Here is a 22,979-nt window from a genome sequence, read left to right on the forward strand (position 1 = left end):
AAAGAAGGAAAGAAAAAAAAAGAAACAGAGAAGATGCAGCCATAATGATATCATAATCCCCAGTAGCTCAGGGTTGAGGGATAAAACATGAATCAGATAGATCCAGTGTGAAACAATGCCAAGGATAAGGCATTCAAATCCAAACATACGAAATAAATCTGCTGCAGGCTGGGAACCTACCCCATAGGGTTATTGGAAGGATTAAATGAGTTAATGTATGCAAAGTGCTTAGTACAGTACCTAGCACAGAGCAAGTGATCAATAAATATCAGTTAGTATTAACATCTGCTGTGAAATGAACCCAGCACAGTGAGAATGCCTGATTCTTCCTAGGGAAGTGATGTCAGGGAATAATAATAGTACTACTTAGCTAGGACTCCCCATGGGCTCAGCCTTCATATGCATCATCCACTTCAATTCTTAACAACCTGTGGCAAAGCTATTATCCCCATTTTAAAGATATAGAAGCCAAACTCAGCAAAGTTAGGCGTCTAAGTGGTTGAAAGCTTGCTCTTTAGACTCAAACAGTTCTGGCTTTGAATTTCAGTTGCAGCACACGTATGACTTTAAACTTGTCATTTAATGTCTCTGTGCCTCAGCTGCTTAGGCTGTGAAATGGGGTAATAAAACGCCTTCTTTAAAGAGGTGCATGCCGGGCGCGGTGGCTCAAGCCTGTAATCCCAGCACTTTGGGAGGCCGAGACGGGCGGATCACGAGGTCAGGAGATCGAGATCATCCTGGCTAACACGGTGAAACCCCGTCTCTACTAAAAATACAAAAAAAACTAGCCGGGCGAGGTGGCGGGCGCCTGTAGTCCCAGCTACTCAGGAGGCTGAGGCAGGAGAATGGCGTAAACCCGGGAGGCGGAGCTTGCAGTGAGCTGAGATCCGGCCACCGCACTCCAGCCCGGGCGACAGAGCAAGACTCCGTCTCAAAAAAAAATAAAATAAAATAAAGAGGTGCTGTATGGATTGAGTCAATAAGTGACACTTAGAACAGTGTCTAGCACATCCTAAGCACTCAATAAATGTCATATGCACACATGCCCCACACACAAATACGTATATACACACATATATAATGTCTATATATGTGTATTTACATATGTATGTGTGTGCATATATCTATACCTATACACAGCTGTCCCTTTTCTTCGCTCCCACAATACCCTATGATACTTCCCCAGCACATCATAAATCATCCTGCTTTATAACCATGTTTCTCGTCTTTTGCTCCCCATCCCAAACATACATACTATAGATTGTGAGATTCTTGAGGGCGAGTCTTTTTTTTTTAATTTTATTTTTACTTTATTTTATGTTATTTTAGCAAAGAGTCAATAAATCTTTGCTAAATAAATGGAATAACAATATTTCATTTTATGAAATGAAGGGCTTTGAAGGATGAGCAGGAGTTTGTCAGGTGGAAAAAGGGAGAAACAGGCCTCTCAGGTTAAGAATTGCAGGGCTACAGGCCACCCACTCCAAGGTACAAAAAATTACTAGTGGGTTAGCAACAGGACAGAGCAGTTTGAAAGGAAGGAGTCGTTTGTAGTTAGGCAGAGAGAATGGGTATGGTCCTCAGGCCCGAAAAGAGAAACCAATTTGTTTAAAGAATGCAGCTCCCGTGGCAGCCGGCTGCTCCCCCACGACACCGCCCCCACCAATTCCAGCCAATGAGGAAGCCCTCCTCCGCGTCCCGTAGCCAAGCAACTGGGTGCCCCCCCTCCCCCGCCCCGCGGTTGGCAGTTGCCGACTTTCCCCGCAGTGCGCTAAACCCCTCTTTGGGGCCGCCTTATTTCTCGACCACTCTTGGAGGATGGGGATCTGGGAGCCCCTCCACGGGACCCCTCTCACACTTTGTCACTGGAATTTATTTTTTTTTTTTTAGTTCATATTTTATTTTGTTTATAGAAGAGAAAGATACCCCTTCTGAAGAGGGGGAAGCTTACAGAAGTTTGTAACCTTTCAAAAAGTAAATAATTGCAGGCTCACCTGATTCTGCCCTACCCGGACTTCCTTATCCCGTCTGTGGAAGACCCAGGTGCTTTCTCATTACTCCTCACGGAAACCGCTTTGGAATTCCTGTAATTGGGACTTGGGGATCAGGGAGAAGTTGCCGAAACCTCTCATACCAGTGACTACTGAAGTAGAAGATTCTGGAAAAATCCTTGCCTTGGGGACACAGGCTGAAGCCTGAAGGATTTTTAAGATGACCAAGGTTCCAGCCACTAAGAAACTTCAGAGTTCCCCCAACGCGGGGGCTGTCCGGCCCTTTTATGCCTCGGAGAACCTAAGGCAGGTAAGTCTTCCCTCTTGTTGAAACCAATCATATTTTAGAGAACAAGTGAAATAGGAATCAGCCTCAAGACCAACAAGGAACAAGGGGAGAAAGGAGAGTCATGGTTGGTGTAATTAAATTGTCGAGACACATCCCTATTGCTATCAATGGTCGGTTTCTCTTAAAGAATGAAAACGCGAACCAGAGCAGTGAGCTGGGCCATCCTATTAGCCAGTAATTCCAAAATGATGGAATAAATCAGCAGTGACACTGTAGAACATCAGAAAAAAATTAAGATGAATTGTAGGTTTGCCGTTCGCAGAACTTACTCTCAGAGATCTGCCGGTCTCCAGAAACAGGCATATCCCCTCTCTCTGTGGAGAGCTTGCAGAGGGTCAACTTTTGAGGTTCGAAGGCTAGGTTTGCCATTCACCAGCTGTGTGACTTTAGACAGGTTAATTGCTTCGCGTCTCTGAGACTTTATTTCCTTGTGTCTATGAAATTAGAACAGCAACATCAACTAGGCAGAAGCAGTGTGAGGACTAAATGAAATAAGCTATGAAAACTGTCCACTGTGATGTTAACGCTGCATAATGTATTTATGGGACATGAAACCGTGTTGTTGATTTGAAAAACAAAGAACAATCAATACGTGCTGAATGACTGAGGTTAACAGTTCCTGTTTTTAAATAACCATTAATGGGTAAGCACAACTGTAAGTGTGCATTTGTTATTGTACCCTCAAACCCCACTTTGCATGGATTGGCCAAGCTCAGCAATGCTGGTCCACTCTGGTGCATCCACAAGGCACACTTGTGGCTCACAGTCATGCCCCAGGAAGGAGGGCCTGGCGGGTGGTCAGTCCATGAAGGAGAGCTTAAAACTCACAAGGGCTCTCCATGTGGTCCAAAATGTTCCCAAGCTGCGCTTCTCTAAGGCTCAACCTATCTCTGTGCACTCCTCATTACTCAGCCCTCTTAGCAAGACCACTCTGCAAGATACAACCTTTTTCCATTTCCTTTCATCTCAAAATACCACACAGAAGGATGTTCAATCTAGAGCAGCCCCCTCTGGGACTGAACTTTCCAGCATAGCAGTGGGGGAATGAATGACGCAAAGAATGAAGAGGGAAAGGAACACTTCAATAGGGAGGGTAAGCATCAGAGCAGGAGCAGCAGACAGAATCACCCTGGGTTTGGATGTGCCTCTTCGCAGCCCTGTGGCCTTGGGCAAGTTGCAGAACTTCTCTGCTTCAGTGCTGCCATCTGCAAAACGGAAATATCATAGAGTTTCCTCATCGGATTGCTGTGAGCATTAAATGAGTTAATGTACGCCAAAAGCTATGAGCACAGTTCCTGACATATAATAAGCACACTTTAGGTTTTAGTTATATTGTTATTTCATTTATTTAGTAAAGATTTATTGAACCCCTGTTAGGTGCTAAACACTTGCTCTAGTTGAAAATGAGACTCGCTTTCAAGAATCTCACAATCTATAGTGTGTATGCTTGGGATGGGGAGTAAAAGAGATAAGAAACATTGTTATAATGCAGGTTGATTAATGATGTGTGGAGGAAGTATCAGAGGGTGTTGTGGGAGCCAAGAAAAGGGACAGCTAATTTAGATTCACGCGTGCGTGTGTGTGTATTTGTGTGTGTGTGTCTGCATGTTGGATTTTGGGAAAAAACAAGCCATTGTACTCAAATAAATGCAATAGAGTTTTTCATCCTACCATAGAGAGATGTAGAGAGTGGAGGAAGATGTAGAAGTTGAAATGATCATCTCTTTCATGGGAGAAGGGTAGTGGGACTCAGGGAGGTCAAGTGATAGGAAGAAGGCTTCCAGGGAACTGTTGGATAGACCAAGGCTTCTGGCCCAAAAGCTTCACTGAAATCCTTCTGCACCCCTCTCTACTTTCTAGGAAATAACGAAGACGCCAGGGGGTTTCTAGCTCACATTCAAAAGATCGTGCCTTTAGGAATTTCAAGGTTTTAAAGCTATAGTAAAGCATTAATTAAACTAATCTAGGGTCACTAGAAAGTGACAAGCCACAAGGAAATACGTAGAGATCAGGATTGATGTCTGGGGTAAACCGAACGAATAATAATTGCAGTCATGATCATGATGATGATGATATTTGGCACGTATTGAGTATGCATGCATCATGTGCCACATATTGAACTCAAAAAACTCTTAAGTGTGATATTTTCAGAACCTTCTACAATCCTTCAAGCTATGAACTGTTACCTCCTCATGAGATGGCAACACTGAGGCTCAGAGAGGACAGGTCCCTTACCCAAGGACACCCAACGGGCAAGGAACAGAACTGGGATTTGAATTCGGGTCTGTCTGGCTCTGAGCGCAAGCTCTCTCCATCTCACCATTCTAGTCAAGCTGTGATAAATGGTTGTTCTGTTCAATGTGCCCAGCACCACAGGGGCTACAAAAATAAGGTGTAAGACACAATCATTGGCTTCAAATAGCTTCCAGGTTTGTTTGGAGGAGGAAAGGGAATGACACCTAAAAATAGCATCACAAAATGCCAGGCGGCCTGGTAAGTGTCCAGTGAGGAAGAATATGAGGAGTGGCCTCTCCTGGAGGAAGGAGTGGCCACACTGGCTGCGTGGTAATATTAAGAGTCCCCTGCATGCTAGTATAATGAATGACTTTGGAAAAAACCTCAAAAGGGTCTCGAAGCCCTCTGAACTGGCCGTTTTCCTTTCTCACAGGGTTGGAGGTTGCTATATCCTAATGAATATTCCACTGGAAACTGCCTTGTACAGGATCTTCATGATTTTTTTTTTAACTGAGGGAATATAAATAACATGCAAATCCTCGGTTTGAAAGTCTTTTGTTAAAGAAACCGTCTAGCTTGCCCGTATGTTGGGCCCCCTAATCTGCTTAGGGAGTCTCTTTTCCCTTTGTTTCCCAAGGAAGCAGAAGAAGTCTAATGAGATCAGACATGGGGGAGGGGAGAAGCAGATTGTGTATAGGATTACCACAGACCCATGATTTCTGCCTTGGAAAAGGCTGAAAAAGAGAGGTGCTTAGAACATCCCCCTTTATGTTCTAGAATGAGAACTCAAAAGCAGCATTTGACAAAATCTGTAAAGGTTTGCAATCCTTTATACAAGCTCCATCTCTTAGAACCTGAACTTCCTATCTTGTCATTAAAAACCCAGAGAGAAAAGAAGCATCCCTAATTTGGGCAGATCCTGAAACTTCCAGGAACCATTCTCGGTGCCTTGTTCATATCCTAACTTTTAGTTATTAAAGGAGCAGATTCTGCCAGGCGCAGGGGCTCATGCCTATTATCTCAACACTTTGGGGGGGCTGAGGCAGGAGGATCACTTGAGGCTAGGAGTTTGAGACCAGCCTGGGTACTATAGTGAGACCACATCTCCACAAAAAGTAAAAAAAAAAAAAAAAAAACTAGCCAAGTGTGGTAGCATAGCCAAGTGTGGTAGCATATGCCTATGGTCCCAGCTTCTCGGGAGGCTGAGGCAGGAGGCTTGCTTGAGCCCAGGAGGTCAAGGCTGCAGTGAGCTGTGATTGTGCCACTATACTCTAGCCAGGGTGACAGAGCGAAATCCTGTCTCAGTAAATCAACCAACCAATAAAAGAGCATATTCTTCAGCAAACTCTGTGGGTTCGAACCCCAACACTGCCACTTACTAGGTTGTGTGACCTTGGGCTACTCACTTCCTCCCTGTGCCTCAGTTTGCTGCTCTGTGAAACAAATGTATCACGTTTTATCTAATCCAAGAAGCCTTCCATTTCCAGATGCATCACCATTTTCTTGTGCTGCTAAAAAAGAAAACTCAACAAATTAAACTATCACCTGTTTCAATTATGTGTCCCAGTTTCAGAGGTATTGAAATGCAGAAAGAAAAGGTACATCTCAGAATAGATGAAATATATGTAAAAATGCTTCCCCGTCAAAGGAGTGTTGTGGGAATTAGAGGAGTTAATGTGGGTAATGCTGTTAGAACAGAGCCTGGTATAAAGTAAATACCATTAAATGGTAGCCACCATTATGGCGTTGTTTAATCCTTTCAACAACTCTATAATAGAGGTATTGTTAATAAGCTTTAGTACCTAGGTAGACTGGGGCTTGAAGATCCCCAGGGTCTAGTTCTCTGCTGAGAGGTAAGTTGGCAGGTACCTGAAGAAGGGGACAAACCAGACAGAATCCCAGGTATGGAAAAGATCTGGGCCTGACAGTCTCCATCCTTCCTGCCACCCCACTCCCCGCCCCCCACCACCAAATGATGAGGATGGATGTCTCCAGAGACAGTCTTGGAAGCCCAGTCCAGCATACACCCAGCTGGGCTGCCTGGAGTCAGAAAAGGAGAACCAACATATTTGAGAAACATTTTCCCCAACAAGAGAAACCTTGACTCCCAGCACAATACGTTTCCACCGCAAACATAAAACAATTTTTCTCCTTGTCCAAATAGAAGAAATTGTGACCTGAAGAGATAAATGCTGGGCTGTGGTGAGTCATTGGTTTTTGTTAAAGGTGACGTCTGGCCTCTAATCACTGAGACCACGCCCCCTGCGTGGAATCACTGATTACCCTGAAAAAATAAAACAAAATAAAATATCTAACAACAACTTGAGATTCAGTTCTAAAGAATCTCAGCTGGCTGTACCTCCATTTTTATATTGTTCATGACTTAAGCCAGGAAAAGAACAATGAGGGAGAAGGGACTCTTTTCTCTTTCCAAGGGGTTCTTCTAGCTCCATTGCTACTGCATGAGATAAATTGCAGAATTCATGCTTTTTGTTTAGGTGGTTTGTTTGGGTTTTTTTGTTTTGTTTTGTTTTGTTATTTTTGTGGCCTAATGCTTTGGACAGGCAATGCTTGCCTTAGCGAATCTTGCTGTGTCTAATTGCATAGCCATGTGACAGTCGGCTCCTTTCCGTGATAAATCAGGATGCAGGGAAGAACTGTGTTCATTACCTCCTGACACGGGAAAAGCGATTGGCACTCTTCATGCTGTACAAAATGAAGCAGGCTATTTGTCCCATCTGCAAAGAGGCAGCTGCTCCACAGGGAGAGGGAAGGGTGGGAGAGGAGTGAAGAAATGATCCAAGAGTCTCATTGATGGGATAATAAGCTTTGTAATTAGTTAGAAGCTCTGCCTTTGAAGTCAGGCAAAGGTGGGTTCAAATCCTCTTTCTGACACTCTAGTGTGAGTTTCTGGTAAATGGGGTTGAAGAACAATAAGATCCATGGCACAGATGTTTTAGAAGGATGAAATAAAATAATGCATATGAAATACTGAGTGCAATACCCAGTTAGCCTCCAGTAAGTGGTGACAGTGGTCATTATTGTTACTTGTGCTCCTCTCCCTTCTCTGATTGGACATGAGTGCTACCATGACTGTTTTGAAGATACGCCCAACCCAGAAATGAAGTCTAGAGGAACCTGAGTATTAACTGTAAAGTCACATAGTGAGGTCCATCATTAATGAGGCCAGGCCTCAGCTTAAGGGTAGAAGGGAAGAAGCAGGTCCAAAGATATTTTTAGAGTTGGTATGAGAATATATTTGCATGAGAGATGCAATGTGTTGGTTGTGGAGAAGGGGGTGCTGCTGAGCATGGTTTGAGTCCCTTGGATTTACCTCTCAGCTCAGTCCCATTATTCACGTTTTAATCCCATAGACAGCCAAAGGGTAGTGAGGAAAGAGGAAAAGGAAAACACCATATATCAATTAGGGTTGTTTTTGGCTGCAAGTAAGAGAAAAACTGAAAAGCAGTGAAGTAAACAAATAGGAATTTATTTTTCTCATGTGAGAAGTCTGGAGGTGGATAGCTGCTGGCATTGGCTCGAGAGCTCACTAGCGTCAGGCTGGCAAGGCCTTTTCCCTCGTGGTCACAAAATGACTGTCCCAGGTCCAGGCATCACATCCATATTCCAGCAGAAAGAGGAAAAAGTAGAGAGGAAAAGCTATGTTCGTCCCTTTTATGAGGCAAACAGAAGCTTTCCAAGAACCTTCCTGACCTTTATTCTCTATTTCTAATTTTCCAGAACAGCATCACCTCTCTTTTCTAGCAGTAAGAATGTCTGGGAAAGTATGGATCTAACATGAGTGTAGAAAGCAGGGGCAAGGAAGCGATGGTGATATTGAAGATGAGTACTGGATTGACTATTCAGCAGTGACTTGCACAAATGATTTCACAAAAACTCAAATAATAGGGATCCCAAGCCATGCATTGACAGAGGGTAACCCAAAAAAGAGAATCATCCCTATCCCCTACCCTACACAACAACTGCTTAGGAATCTCAAGGGCACTTTTCCATAGTAGTATCCATCAAAGAGCTACAGGGGTGAGGGAAAAAGTAGAGTTCCCCCAGTGGGAACATTTATTCACTCAGCTAACATGTACTGAGTTCCAAGTGTGTGCCAAGCATGGTTATAGGTGGTGGGGACACAGAAGTGAATAAAGAAAATCAAATGAGACACTCTGGACACTCTGAAAAATGTAGGGAGAATAACACGAGTACGGATCTAAACAAATGGAATGTGTGCCATCTTTATTCCTGTGACCCCCATCTGTTTCCACTGTTTGGTGAGGCTTAAGGAAATTCTGGTTAGATAAGCCTTTGCACAACTGTGGAAAGAAACTTATTCTTGACTTCCTTTCAACATCTCCACAGCCTCCAAAGACTCAGCCATCAGCTGTTACATTCAAAAGCTGCAAACATTCATATGGGGTCCAGTGGCAAATAGCACTTCCATAAAACCTGACAGAAGCCAATTAAACCTTTCTTGGACTGAATAAACCAACATATTTTTTCTCAGAGATATTTCTGACAGCTAAATTCAAAATCATAATCATCATAATGGGATACCTTCTATCATGAGATGGTGGCATTTTCCCTTCCAAATTCCTGTTTTCAAACTCTGCTGAGAAAATTCCTTGCGGGGCTCAATTTTGATCTAATGTATTTCTGCCTAAATTGGAATTTATGCAATCGGTAGTTTTATTTAATAACTTGAAAATTAGCCGCGTCTGGCAATCAGCTTTCAAGCCTGGAAATGCCTCGGGGTTTCTGGATTTCACAAAGCGGGGAGATTATGCAACTGGGACAGATTCTGGGATAGGTTCAGCATTGTCAGGGGTTTCGTGGTGGGCTGTAGGTCGGGGGCAGAATGGACAGAGATTATCCCCCCATTGCAGCCTGGTACATGATCAGGGTCATCTTTTGAGGTATATATTGAGCACCTCCTGTGTGACAGATGTTTTGAGGGCGCTAAAATGCAGCAGACTTGTGGTCTTCTCCCAAGGAACCCACAGTTCTGTTGGAAAGAACATTTATAAATAACTATGAATCAAGATGGTGCATAACAACTACCAAAAGAAAGGCAAACTATATATATATGAGTTTGAGGTAGAAACAAGTTCTATCATGGAAAGACAGGTGCAGTGAAGCCATCTGAATCTTGAGTGTTGGCTGGATATAGACTTAGGGTGGTACTAGACACTGAGCCAAACCTAGAACTCATTTTCTAATACATCAGGGAGGAAGGGGTGAGGGTGCGTATTACCATTCTTCTGCAGAAGCCAAGTTCTTTCTTGGTATCCTGTCTGACAAAATGTTCCCTCACAGAGCTCCAGCAGATCACTCTTTTCACACTCTCCCTCTCCATACACAAAGTTACCCAAGTTTCTGTCCCAAAGGGTTGTCAAATTAGGGAGGACTTTGCCCCCATGAACTCCCACTAAAGCTTTAAATAATTGGAAATATCTAGTGTGTTACTTCTCTCCAGGCTTTGTGTTTCAGCAGTTTCTCAAATTTGGCACTTTTGAACATTTGAGGCCAGATAGGCTATCCCTTGCATTGCAGGGTGTGAAGCAGCTTTCCTGGCCTCTCTCTATTAGATGACAGTCACAGCCTCCCCATGGTGACAACCAAAAACATCTCAGTATTGCCAAATGTCCTCAGGGGGCAAGACAATTCACAGTTGAGAATCACCAGCAGAAGGATACTGAAGTCTTGACTACCCTTGCCCAGTTGAATGCCTATCTGATGGTAAAACCTTCCCCATCTAAACGACGCCATCATGTACCCAGTTGTTCAAGTAGAAACCCAAGCTTCATCTATGACCTCTGCCTTTTCATCACCCCATATGTCCAATTAACTGCCACAGGGTGGGTGTTCAGTGGATGCTGCCTCCTTCCCCAAGGTTACTACCTGGTCCATAGCACCATTATTTATTGCCAGGACCATCCCATTGGCCCCATAACTATACTTTTTACCTTCCATCTGACCCATTGTCTTTCAATGCAAGTGTGATACTGTCATTCCCCTTGTGAAAATAATTCAATGACCATCTATTGTCCTCACAATGAAGATGAATATCTTTAACGAAGTTTAAAAGTCTCTGCATGATCTGGCCAATGGCAGGTTCTTCAGCCTCATCTTTCATCACTTGGTCACCACTAAGGAGCCACACTAGTTTTGGAATTTCTGCCTGATATCTTCCTCCTCCTCTTAGAACATTCTCTCTCTCTCTTTCTCTCTCTCTCTCTCTCTCTCTCTCTCACACACACACACACACACACACACACACACAATCTCTCCTACATCTTTCAGTGTCAGCTTAAATGTCATTTCTTTTGAGAAGACTTCCCTGGCCACCACCTCCCAATCCAAGTCACATGCTTCTTTTGCACCATAAAATTCATCTTTGTAATACTATCTTCCCTAGGAAACTATAAGCTCCTCCAGAGCAAGAAACCTGGTAGCTTTTTTGTTGTTACCACCTTGGTATCCCACAGGACCTGCCACATAGTAGATGTACAACTAAGACTTGGGTGAGTAGGATCTTTCTAGTGCTCTCTTGTCTCATAAGCAGCCATTAATTACCTAACATTAAAGCCAAACCAACCCTGCTTAAGACAAAAAAAGGAAGCCGGGCACAGTGACTAACACCTGTAATCCCAGCACTTTGGGAAGCCAAGGCAGGTGGATTATGAGGTCAGGAGTTCGAGACCAGCCTGATCAACCTGCTGAAACCCCATCTTTACTAAAAATACAAAAATTAGCCAGGCATGGTGGTGTGAACCTGTAATCCCAGCTTCTCAGGAGGCTGAGGCAGGAGAATTGCTTGAACCCGGGAGGTGGAGGTTGCAGTGAGCCCAGATCATGCCACTGCACTCCAGCCTGGATGACAGAGTGAGACTCCATCTAAAAAAAAAAAAAAAAAAGAGAGAGAGAGAGAGAGACAGAAAATGGAGCCTGCAGTTTAGATGGGACATAGAGAGGGAATAGCTTGGAGCTACCTCTCAAGACCTCCCCTCAACCAGTCAAATTCTTATTGGTTTTTCATGGCAATACCTTTCTAGAAATTTGCATGCTGGTGGAGCAGGCATAGCCCTTACCTGGAATTAAGAGACCTGGTTCCCAGCTCTCTCACTATCTGGCTGTATGACTTTCTGTTTTGTTGTTTTTGTTTGTTTGTTTGTTTTGAGACAGTCTCACCCTGTCACCCTGGCTGGAGTGCAGTGGCACGATCTCAGTTCAATTCAATCTCCACCCCCCAGGTTCAAGGGATTCTCTTTTCTCAGCCTCCCAAATAGTTGGGATTACAGGCACATGCCACCATGCCTAGCTGATTTTGGGGTTTTTTTGTATTCTTAGTAGAGACGGAGTTTTGCCATATTGCCCAGGCTGGTCCTGAACTCCTTGGCTCAAAAAATCTACCCACCTCGGCCTCCCAAAGTGCTGGGATTACAGGCGTGAGCCACTGCACCTGGTCTGGCTGTATGACTTTGGACAAATCACTTAACCTCTTTGATTTCTTTGTCTTCATCTGAAGAAGCAGGGAATCTTAACCTGGAAATTGCTAGACTCCCTTGATGGCACGTGAAAAAAAAAAAAAAAAACTACCACTTACTGAGCATCTATTTTGCACCAATTGCTTTGTATATATTATTAAAATGAACTCTTCAATCCAGTGTGGCAAGTGCTATCATGACATCTAATCTCTACTTGTAGAGATGAGGAAACTGAGGCTTGAAGAAATTTTGCAACCTTCCCAGAGACACCAGAGAAGCAGGTGGTGGAGTTAGGATTTGAATCCAGGACCAAATAACTGCAGAAAGCCTGTGCTCTTAAGATGAGCCTGGTAGGTTGCAGTAAGAAGGGGCAAGTATATCTCTAAAAGGGGCAGCTATTGGTGCAATTTTTAAAGAATATATTTTAAAAGTCTCTGAAAGAAAGGGGGGAGTGCCAGTTTTAGCTGTAGGCGATGCAAACAAGAATGTGTGCCCGTGACCACAGACATGGATATTTGCATTTTCTTGAGCTTTTCCTAAAATATGCTAGCAGGTTTCTGCCAGAAAAAACACAGCTAAGGATGAGAAAAAAAGGGGGAAAAAAACCTGCATGTGGCTTAGACTCATCTTTCTTTCTTTCTTTTTCCTTTTTTTATTTATTTTTTATTTTATTTTATTTTATTTTTTTTGAGACAGAGTCTTACTCTGTCGCCGAGGCTGGAGTGCAATGGCGTGATCTAGGCTCACTGCAGCCTCTGCCTCCTGGGTTCAGGTGATTCTCCTGCCTCAGCCTCCTGAGTAGCTGGGGTTACAGGCACATCCCACCATGCCCAGCTAATTTTTGTATTTTTAGTAGGGATAGGGTTTCACCACGTTGGTCAAGATGGTGTCGAACTCCTGACCTCGTGATCCACCCGCCTCGGCCTCTCAAAGTGCTGGGATTACAGGCATAAGCCACTGTGCCCGGCCTAGACTCATCTTTCTAAATAATGTTCATTTCAATGAAGATTTATAAGCCATTTCTAATTAAAGTCACCTTTCTAAGAAAGGCATATTTTGATCCTCGGTCAATATGCTGCCAAGACCTGCTAGATAAAACGGAGAGAAAGACAGGCCCAACCACCGAGAGATGAGGCTCTGGAGTATGTGTGGCTGAAATGCTGATACTTGTAAACAGCTTAATTGGGTTGAATAATTTGAGTAAATATCAAGTTAAATGGATTCACTCTGAATCCAAGCTCTGACACACTGAAATTTTTATTTTCTCCAAAACAATTTCTGTATCATAATTGCCTGTTTATTTTTCTGATCTTACCACTAGACTTGTAGCTCCTTGAGGAAAGTGACCATGTGTTTCTCATGATTCTATCCTAGCGCCTTGCACAGGGGCTGGTACTGGCAAAATGTTCAATATTCTCTAGTCTGTCTTCTCAGGACCAAGGATAGTTCCACACAGTGAGGCAACACATTCCTTAGGCAACTGGAAATTCCATTTGGGCAAGGCCTACAAATGTTTTATTACTATATTCCCAGTACATGCTGGGTGCCCCATAAATATGAATACCATTCTAATACTTGCTATGTAACCTTGGGCAAGTTACTCTCTTTGCCTCAGTTTCCCTCTCCTCCATACAAAAATAATAACAGTTCCTGCCTCATCGGGTTGTTGGGAGGATCAGGGATAGCCCCAGGCAGGTAGTAAGTGCTCACAAAATGTTATCTCTTAATATTCTCACCTCAAAATCAAAGCCAATGGCTCCCAAATATCAAGAATTAAAACATTTAAATACTGACATTTCCAGAGATGACAATTCTTATGCTGATCATTTTTATGCATTCAGGAAAAGGCAGCCAAAACGTTAACATGACTAAAATGTTTCACTTCTAAGAGCCCTTGAAGAAAATGCCCAAAAGGCAATTAGCACATGACTGTCGCCTGTGTTGCTATTACTTATTAGCTGATCCCATCCTCTGCTAATCAAACTGCTTCTTTGGTATTTTTAAACCTCTTAAAAGAGGCTCCTCAAAACTCAGGAAGCAATGCTTGTTGGCAGGTACCAAGGAATTTGAGACGCCGTGAATACGGCATTCTCATAGGGAATGTGAGAATGGTGGGAGCATTCTGCAAGGTCTTTTAGAACACGAGTCAGCAGTTTGGATACTTCTTTAACCCTAACTAGCCTCCTCACCTTTTCACTTCCTGCCCCAACCAACAAACAGCCCTCCCAGTCCCCTTTTCCTTGCTTTCTATGGCTCAGGATTTAAATTGCCCCAGTAAAAGCACAGTTCTTGAATTTCCTTCACTAAACAGACAAACTCTAGCCAGAACTGGTTGAGTTAGCACCTGGATCATGGGCTCATTCTGGGTTTTGAGTCCCAATTCTGATGTTGTTTGCCTGCTCTGTGACCTTACACTACCCATTTCACTTTTCTGATGCTGAAGGCTCTCACCTGTAATTGAATCTCGTGAAGATTCAAGATAATGTTCGTAAGGACTGAGTCCAAAATAATAGCTAAGGTTGATTTGTGATTGACATTTTTCAATGCTCTTGATATTTTATGTACATCCCAACCATCCCCATGTTCTGGTGTATGTAATGCCAAATTGGCTCTTTTGTCCAGAAAAAGATGGCATAGTATTCAGAAAAGAAATCTCCTGATGAATCATCATTCTCTCAAGGTCGTCCTGGGGGTATGTTTTTGTATTCTCCATGAGGTTAAAAACGACGTCAATGTTTTAAGAATAAGTGATTGGTACATTATATAGCCATGATTATGATAATGGAAGTAACTGATGTTATTGGCTGTGTACTTAATTGTGTGTCTTGTGCCATGCAAACCCCTTATGTGAGTTATGCAATTCCATGCAGTCTACAGTGCTAAGAGGCAGGCATTATTAATTCCATTTTACAGATGAGGAAACCTGTCAACAAGGGTCATACAGCTGCTAATTAGCGGACCATCCATCATTTTTAACCATTATGCTGTATTTCTCAACAAGGTAAACTTGACTTTTCCCTGGGGGTGGGTGGGTTGAGAGAAAATATGCCCCCACTCTCAAAAGAAGAGCAGAAGGAAGGATAACCACCCACTTTGAAAAGCTTTGGGGAATAGATAAAACATTGACTGCATCTTATAACTGTTCACTTCTGCCTTCTCCTCACCCACCAAGGCCAAGATCCAGGGTGTGTTGAGACACAGTCTCTCTCTGTTGCCCAGGCTGGAGTGCAGTGGTGCACTCTGGGCTCACTGCAACCTCCGCCTCCCAGGTTCAAGGAATTCTCATGTCTCAGTCTCCTGAATAGCTGGGATTACAGGTGTGTGCCACCTAATTTTTTGTATTTTTAGTAGGGATCGGGTTTCACCGTGTTCGCCCGGATGATCTCAAACTCCTGACCTCAGATTATCTACCCGCCTCAGCCTCCCAAAGTACTTGGATTACAGGCATGAGCCACTGCGCCTGGCCCAGGGCATGTTTCAAGGACACCCTATTCACCCCAATAGTCCCTGAAGTTGACAACTGACAGACATTCCACAGGACTCTCAATCCACTGCAGCCCCTCCAAGAACCCCACGAAGTCTCCATCCCATCTTTTGTAAAGTCACTAATCACGAATACACCCTGTTCATTGAATGAAGCCTGGGATTATCTCATCAACACAACTTTATCTGCCTCTCATTGCTCCCTTCAGATATTTTCAGTGCAGGAGCCTGCATAAAAATGGTGTACCCAGTCCCTTTTCTGCTCACCGTTGGGTGACAGCCACTCTAGTAGTCTCTTTAAGTCACGAAACACAGCCACACTTCAAAAACCAAAAGCATTGACAAGATATTAAGCAACATTACAACCTTCCCTCAAGGAGAAGAGTGGTCCCGTTCTCTTCCCTTTTAAGGATGGTTTCAGGCAGGCCACCCAGGAGGGAGATGTGGGGTATGCCCCTATCTTGAACCAGGGAGATCCCCAGTTCTCCTTTGCTTTCTTTCTTTTTTTTTTTTTTTTTTTTTTTTGAGACAGTCTCACTCTGACACCCAGACTGGAGTGCAGTAGCATGATCTCAGCTCACCGCAACCACCACCTCCTGGGTTCAAGCATTTCTTTCACCTCAGCCTCTTAAGTAGCTGGGACTACAGGCACATGCCACAACACCCAGCTAATTTTTTTTTGTATTTTTAGTAGACACAAGGTTTCACCATGCTGTATTTTTAGTAGAGACAGGGTTTTTCCATGTTGACCAGGCTGGTCTCAAACTCCTTACCTCAAGTGATCTGCCTGCCTCGGTCTCCCAAAGTGCTGGGATTACAGATGGGAGCCACCGTGCCCAGCCTCTCCTTTGCTTTCTAACTGTATTGGCTGGAAAAGAAAATAGGAGACATGGGAAAGCTCTTATCAGCACTGCCATAAAACGGTTCTATTCTCTCTGGGTCCAGCAGATGCCTAAAATTGGCTCATTCTGAAGGTAATTTTGTTGGCTTTTTCAAAGTTCTCTACTACAGCACTCTGGTTCCCGCTCTCGACATATTTTCTACCAGCTGTGCACTCCCCTCAGATCCTGATTTTTCAGAAATCCACCCCTTTCAGACTCATGATATTGGGGTCTCCTGCATTACTGGTGGGAGTCATTATGGGCAGGATCCCAGGTTGCTGTTTCTGCCTTTGGTGTCACATCTGATACCCAGGTTTCACACACCCCTGACATACCACTGAAGACAAGCACCACTTCCTGACACAGCACCTATTTTCCATCTCTCTACCTTCTTTGCCCCAGAAGCACTTCCTAGCCTGCCTCTGTTCTCTGGATTTTCCAGGAGGGTGTCAGAGACCAGCCCACCAGTCCCCAGCTGCAGGGATCTCATCTTCAACTCTTGAGCAATCCCAATGGTGGTCTCTCCCTCATTCATTTTGAGGTGAAGGATAAAGCATCCTCTTCCCTTTGGGGTCAGGATTCAAAGCATCGCAGAAGCTATTGATGAAATTGCTTCCCAAGTACCTCTCTCCCTTTCCACTCTCTAGTTTTGTATTCTCAAAGTGGGTAAGAATTGAGAGATCCATTCTCCCATTGCTACCTTGAAGATGCCTTCAGGGTGGTCTTTCTCACTTTCACTTGGTGTCTGATGCTTATCTTGAGCCCTCAGTCTATACTATCTGTATTAGTCCATTCTCACATTGCTGTAAAAAAATACCTGAGACTGGGTAACTTATAAAGACAAGAAGTTTAATTGGCTCATGGCTCTGCAGGCTGCACAGGAAACATGGCAGCAGCTACTTCTGGAGAGGCCTCAGGAAGCTTTTACTCATGGTGGAAGGCAAAGCAGGAATGAGAGCCTTACATGGCAGGAGCAGGACCCAGAGAGAGAGGGGGAGATGCCACAGACTTTTAAACAACCAGATCTTGTAAGAACTTTATTGTAAGAACAGCAACAAGAGGTTAGTGCTAAACCATTCACGAAGGAACCACTCTTTGCTAAAGCATAGCAAGAGTGACCTTTACTCCAGTTTCCAGTAAGTTCCTTGTTTCCTTCTGAGACCACCTCAGCCTGGACTTCATTGTCCATATTACTATCAGCATTTTAGTCACAACCATTCAGCAAGTCTCTAGGAAGTTCCAGACTTTCCCTCATCTTTCTATCTTGTACTGAGTTCTACAAACTGTTCCAAACTCTGCCTATTACCCAGTTCCAAAGTCACCTCCACATTTTCAGTTATCTTTATAGCAATGCCTCACTCCAAGTATCAATTTTCTGTGTTAGTCAGTTCTCACACTGCTGTAAAGAACTACCTGAGATTTACGAAGAAAAGAGGTTTAATTGACTCTCAGGAAGCATAGTTGGGGAGGCCTCAGGAAACATAATCATGGCAAAAGGGCAAAGGGGAAGAAAGCACATCTTCACATGGCCAGCAGGAGAGAGAGAAAGTGAAGGGGGAAAGAGCTACACACTTTCAAAACAACTAGATATCATAAGAATTCACTCACTATTGTGAGAACAGCAAGGGGGAAATCCACCAACATGATCCAATCACCTCCTACCAGACCCCACCTCCAAAACTGGGGATTATAATTTGACCTGAGATTTGAATGGAGACATGGGTCCAAACCATATCGCTATCCTGCCTGTTAGTCTATCCTGTTATCCCACCATTTACTAAGGGTTCACTGTGTGCCAAGTGATTTACAAACAGTGTTTTGAAACCTTATGACAACTTTGTGAGGAAGGTGTTATCACCTCCCTTTTACAGATAAGAAAACCAAGGCTCAGAATTTAAACATGACTTATAAGATGTTGCACTGCTAATGGATGGAGAAGCTAACCCTGAAAACCAGCCCAGTCTGGCCCAAAAGTCCCGTTTCCCTCTGCAGGATGACCAGAGCTGCTAATAATTGCTGGGATGGAGTCTTGGCTTCATTCTCAAGTTTCTCAAAATTCACTTCCCAGTTAGACACAGTGACTCATGCCTGTAATCCCAGCACTTTGGGAGGCTGAGATAGGCGGATCACTGAAGGTCAGGAATTCAAGACCAGCCTGGCCTACATGGTGAAACCCCGTCTCTACTAAAAATACAAAAATTAGCCAGATATGGTGGTGGTGGGTACCTACTTGGGAGGCTGAGGCAGGAGAATCACTTGAACCAGGGAGGCAGAGGTTATAGTGAGCCAAGATTGCACCACTCTACTCCAGCCTGGGCGACAGAGTGGGACTTTGTCTCAATAATTAAAATTTAAATAAATAAATAAATAAATTCACTTCCACATGATACTCATACAGCCTGTATGAGCCCTCCTTGCTACCAAAGACTCTTAAGCTCAGCAGAAGTTACAGGAGCATTTGAGAGGGTGGAATGGGGGTGAGGGGGTTATGACACTGTTCCCATCAGATGCAACTGGCTCAGGGTCACTCACAATCACTCACAAAACAAAGTGTCCCTTTTCTCCTTTTTTTTTTTTTTTTTTTTTTTTTTGATGTAAGAACATGGTCCTCCTGCAAATTGACTCGAAAGGAAGCCAGATTCCACTGTTACTTGTCTGCCTGTGAAGGAAGACAGCCTCTTTCAGCACTTAAAGGACATTAATCTGTGATAGGGAACTTCATGAAGTGGCTGGGGATGTCGATCAGAGGTCAGATGGCCCCTAAGTAGCCAACCCAGATCCAAAGGAAATCAAATAATGTAACTTCCCAGAAAGCAGTTTTTATTTCACCAAAGGTTTGAAAACTGTGCATTAAACAAATCTCTCAAAATCTCTCTGTCCATCTCTCTTTCTCTGTCTCTCTGTCTATATTTCTCTCTATCTCTGTCTCTCATTCTTTGTCTCTCTATGTTTTTCTCCTTCTCTCTCCCCTCTCTTCGTCTTCTTCTTCTTGTTCTTTTGTTTGTTTGTTTGTTTTTTGGTTTTTGGTTTTTTGGTTTTTGGTTTTTTTTTTGGAGACGGAGTTTCACTCTTATTGCCCAGGCTGGAGTGCAGAGGCGTGATCTCAGCTTACTGCAACCTCTGCCTCTGGGGTTCAAGCAATTCTCCTGCCTTAGCCTCCCAAGTAGCTGGGATTACAGGTGCCCACCACCACACCTGCTTAATTTTTTATATTTTTAGTAGAGACAGGGTTTCACCATGTTGGCCAGGGTGGTCTCAAACTCCTGACCTCAGGTGATCCACCGCCTCAGCATCCCAAAGTGCTGGGATTACAGGCGTAAGCTACTGCGCCCAGCCACACCCCTTTCTTCTCACCTTCTTCCTCGCTATCTGCTCTCTCTCTCCATGCTCTCTCGCTCTCTCTCCTCTTTCTTTCTCACTCTCTCTCACCCTTTTTCTAGCTATCTGCTGTCTCCCTGCTTGCTCACTCTCATTCTCTCTCTTCTCTCTCTCCTCCCTCTTTCCCTTCTTCTCCATTCCTCTGTCTCTCTTTCTCTGTCTACCCTCTATCATGACACCTAACAACATTTGTTAGTTCTTCCTATGCTTCCTTTTCGCTTTTTAAATAATTGTAACAATGTTATCTGTTTAAAAACTGAACAGAAAAACCCTAGACAGCCTGTTCACTTGGACATCAAGGAAAGCAGACTTTCAGACCAATTGCTAGGCAATCCAATCCCACAGACTCCTTGTTTCATTAATGTGCTTTCGTCTGCCTGGATTGTAATGGGAGTCTGTCTGTAATTGTGTACTTTAGGTAAATAGATCTTTAGATAAGATTGATAACAGAGTGGCTTAGCTAATGTTTTAAACCAAAAGCAGAAAATCATCAGGGTGTCTCCAGCTGTAAATGACAGGACCACAATTCATGCAGTTTCAGTTAAGAGTCTGTCAGGATTTTTCAGCATAAATCGCCATTTTCTGAAGGTTCACCTTTCTGCTTTAACAAAGAAACAGGAAGACTTTCTTTCCAGCTACAGCACAGTCCAAGGGGCTCCAGGCAAATGGATGTGGGTTTCTTTGGATAAATAACCTGATATCAAGTTACTGCTCATTAATGTAGACCACAAATGTTTTTACAAATAATTTCTTCATTTTGCAAAGCCTGGTTCTCAGCATTTGCTGCTGCTTCAACCAGGGTCACAGAGCACTCAGACACTGTCTTTGTGTTCAAGTAGCAGTAGAATTCAGGCCAACAGAGACCAAGCCAGAGAAATCTCTTTTTGGGTTAAAGAGGCAGAACAATCCAAACTAGATTCTCCCAGTTCTGAAGATGGGGCCCCATCATCTAGAGACACAGAGTCATGGAGTAAACTTGTAGGGCATCTAACCAGCTTCCTATTCATCATGGGAGGATGTGTAATGTTTCTGGCTATCAGGCATAGTATGAGCCATGGCTCTGCTATTTCCTTGCTGTATGACCCTTGGGCAAATCACCTCTCATGCCAAGCCTCAGTTTCCTTATCTACAAAATGGAGATAAAAGATAGTGCCTACTTTTAAAAGTCTTGAAACTTGGGTAACCAGGGTAACTTGGTCTCCCTGAGGTGGGCACAGTACTAATAGCTGGTCTGATCTTATATACTGTCTTCCTATTTGTTGGTAAAATTGTTGGCCTGGGTTCAGGCACATATTCAGAGCTCATGAAAACCAGACAGATTAGGAAGTTCCTCCCTTTAAGAAGCTTTCTCCAACTCTCACCTTGTTTTCTTCCTCCCCAAGTCTGCGGGGCTCCACAGTCATAGCCTTCATCATGCAACTGCTGATATGTCTGTGTCACCACCAGCATCAGATTCATTAGAGCAGGAACAGCCGTTAATCATCTTTGAATTCATTCATTTATTCAAAAACTATTTGCAGCACACCTACTATGTACTGATGCAAGGCAGATGAGCCTCAAAATTGGGGCTTAGCCCGGGAGGGTTCTTGGCTTTGCCCAGGATAGAATTCAAGGGCAAGCCAGTAATGTTAGACAGCAATTTTTATTGAAATGGCAGTGTACAGCAGCAGCAGAACTGCTGCTCCTTGCAGAGCAGGGCTACCCCACGGGCAGGGTGCCCCGAGCAGCAGCTCAGAGGCAGTTCTGCAGTCACATTTATACCCATTTTTAATTATATGCAAATTAAGGGGCAGAATATGTGGAATTTTCTAGAAAAAGGGTGGTAATTTCCAGGTTGTTGGCTTGTTACCATGGAAAGGGTAACTTCCAGTTGTTGCCATGGCAGTGGTAAGCTGATGTGGCACACTGGTGGATGTGGCTCAGAAAAAAACTGCTTCTGCCTTGTCCATTTTAGCTAGTCCTCAATTTAGTCCAGTGTCCAAGTCCCATCTCCTGAGTTAAGTCCTGCCTCCTACCCCAGTACCAGTTAAGCCCCATGGAAAAAAACACAATAAATATTTGTTGAACAAATTAATGCAACATCTTCCTCCAAATAATGGACTTATTATATCCTTGTACAGCTACTTACTCTAAACAGTACAAATTCTATTTAAAATGTATTGTTCTTTTTGTAAAATTTCCACTCATTCTTAACTTTAGAGTTTTCTGGATAATTCCAGAATATTCTAGAGGGCCATTTACTCCAGGGACCAGCCATCTTCACTGAAATCTCTTTGAATATCTGAGATGAGGTTTTCTGTGGAAATCAAGGTTCCCTAGGTACTGCACCTTTTGCTTTGTTATTAGCATGATACAGTTATCCATTTCATTTCATTCATTTCATTTATATTCATATTCATTCATTCACTCATATTCATTTCATTTTCTAGAGTCCCTCACCATCTAATGCCATATTTCTTTCTAGAGACTTTAACAAAGAACTCATGTCAATCTTTTATGAGATTGTTCAGACCATTTCTCTCCAAAATCTAGTTCAGAATTATCTCCTTCCCAATACAGTATCAGTCCCCAGATACAGACACTGTGGTGAACTTTCCCCAAAGTTTCCATCCAGTTTTCTTCTTTTATTGGCTCTTGGTCCATTTTTCACTTTATTCCTGTGTTTGTCCAAAGATTAAATTCCTAGCAATGCAAATGAGAAATATATCAGATGTTTCACTTCAGGTTTGCAACAAAGGCCTGAAAAATTGGCCTTTCATCATTGCAATATCTTGCATCAGGACCAATTTTGCAATGTCTTGCATTTCTCTCTGTGTTCTGAAGTCCTTTCCCCAGTAGAATTTTTCTAAATTATTTTATTCTCACCCAAATGCTTTAAAAAATAATTTTATTAAAGTATAATGTACACAGAGAAAAGTACACAAATATAAGGGCATAGTTCTATAAGCTTTTACACAGTGAAAAGATCCATGCAACCTCTTCACCAAAATCAAGATACAGACCATTACCAGTGCTGTTGTTTCAACTTTTGTCCTCTCCAAAACTCATGTTGAAATTTAATTGCCACTCTAACCATAAGTAGAAAGCTGAAACTGGATCCTTTCCTTACTCCTTATAGGAAAATTAATTCAAGATGGATTAGAGACTTAAATGTTAGACCTAATAC

At 43.2% G+C, this 22,979-nt stretch overlaps 1 protein-coding gene across 1 annotated transcript in view; it reads left to right on the forward strand.

The window, feature by feature from the left end:
- The first annotated feature begins 1,746 nt into the window (after window positions 1-1,746).
- Window positions 1,747-22,979, forward strand: part of CCDC60 (coiled-coil domain containing 60) — a 210,346-nt gene continuing 189,113 nt past the window's right edge. Inside the window, exon 1 of the mRNA XM_011928720.1 lies at window positions 1,747-2,301. Within this exon, the coding sequence (XP_011784110.1) occupies window positions 2,212-2,301 (90 nt within the window). The 5' untranslated portion in view covers window positions 1,747-2,211. The remainder of the gene's footprint in view (window positions 2,302-22,979) is intronic.

The sequence above is a fragment of the Colobus angolensis genome, unplaced genomic scaffold (assembly GCF_000951035.1).
Source record: "Colobus angolensis palliatus isolate OR3802 unplaced genomic scaffold, Cang.pa_1.0 Scaffold79, whole genome shotgun sequence".
Lineage (NCBI taxonomy): Eukaryota > Metazoa > Chordata > Mammalia > Primates > Cercopithecidae > Colobus > Colobus angolensis.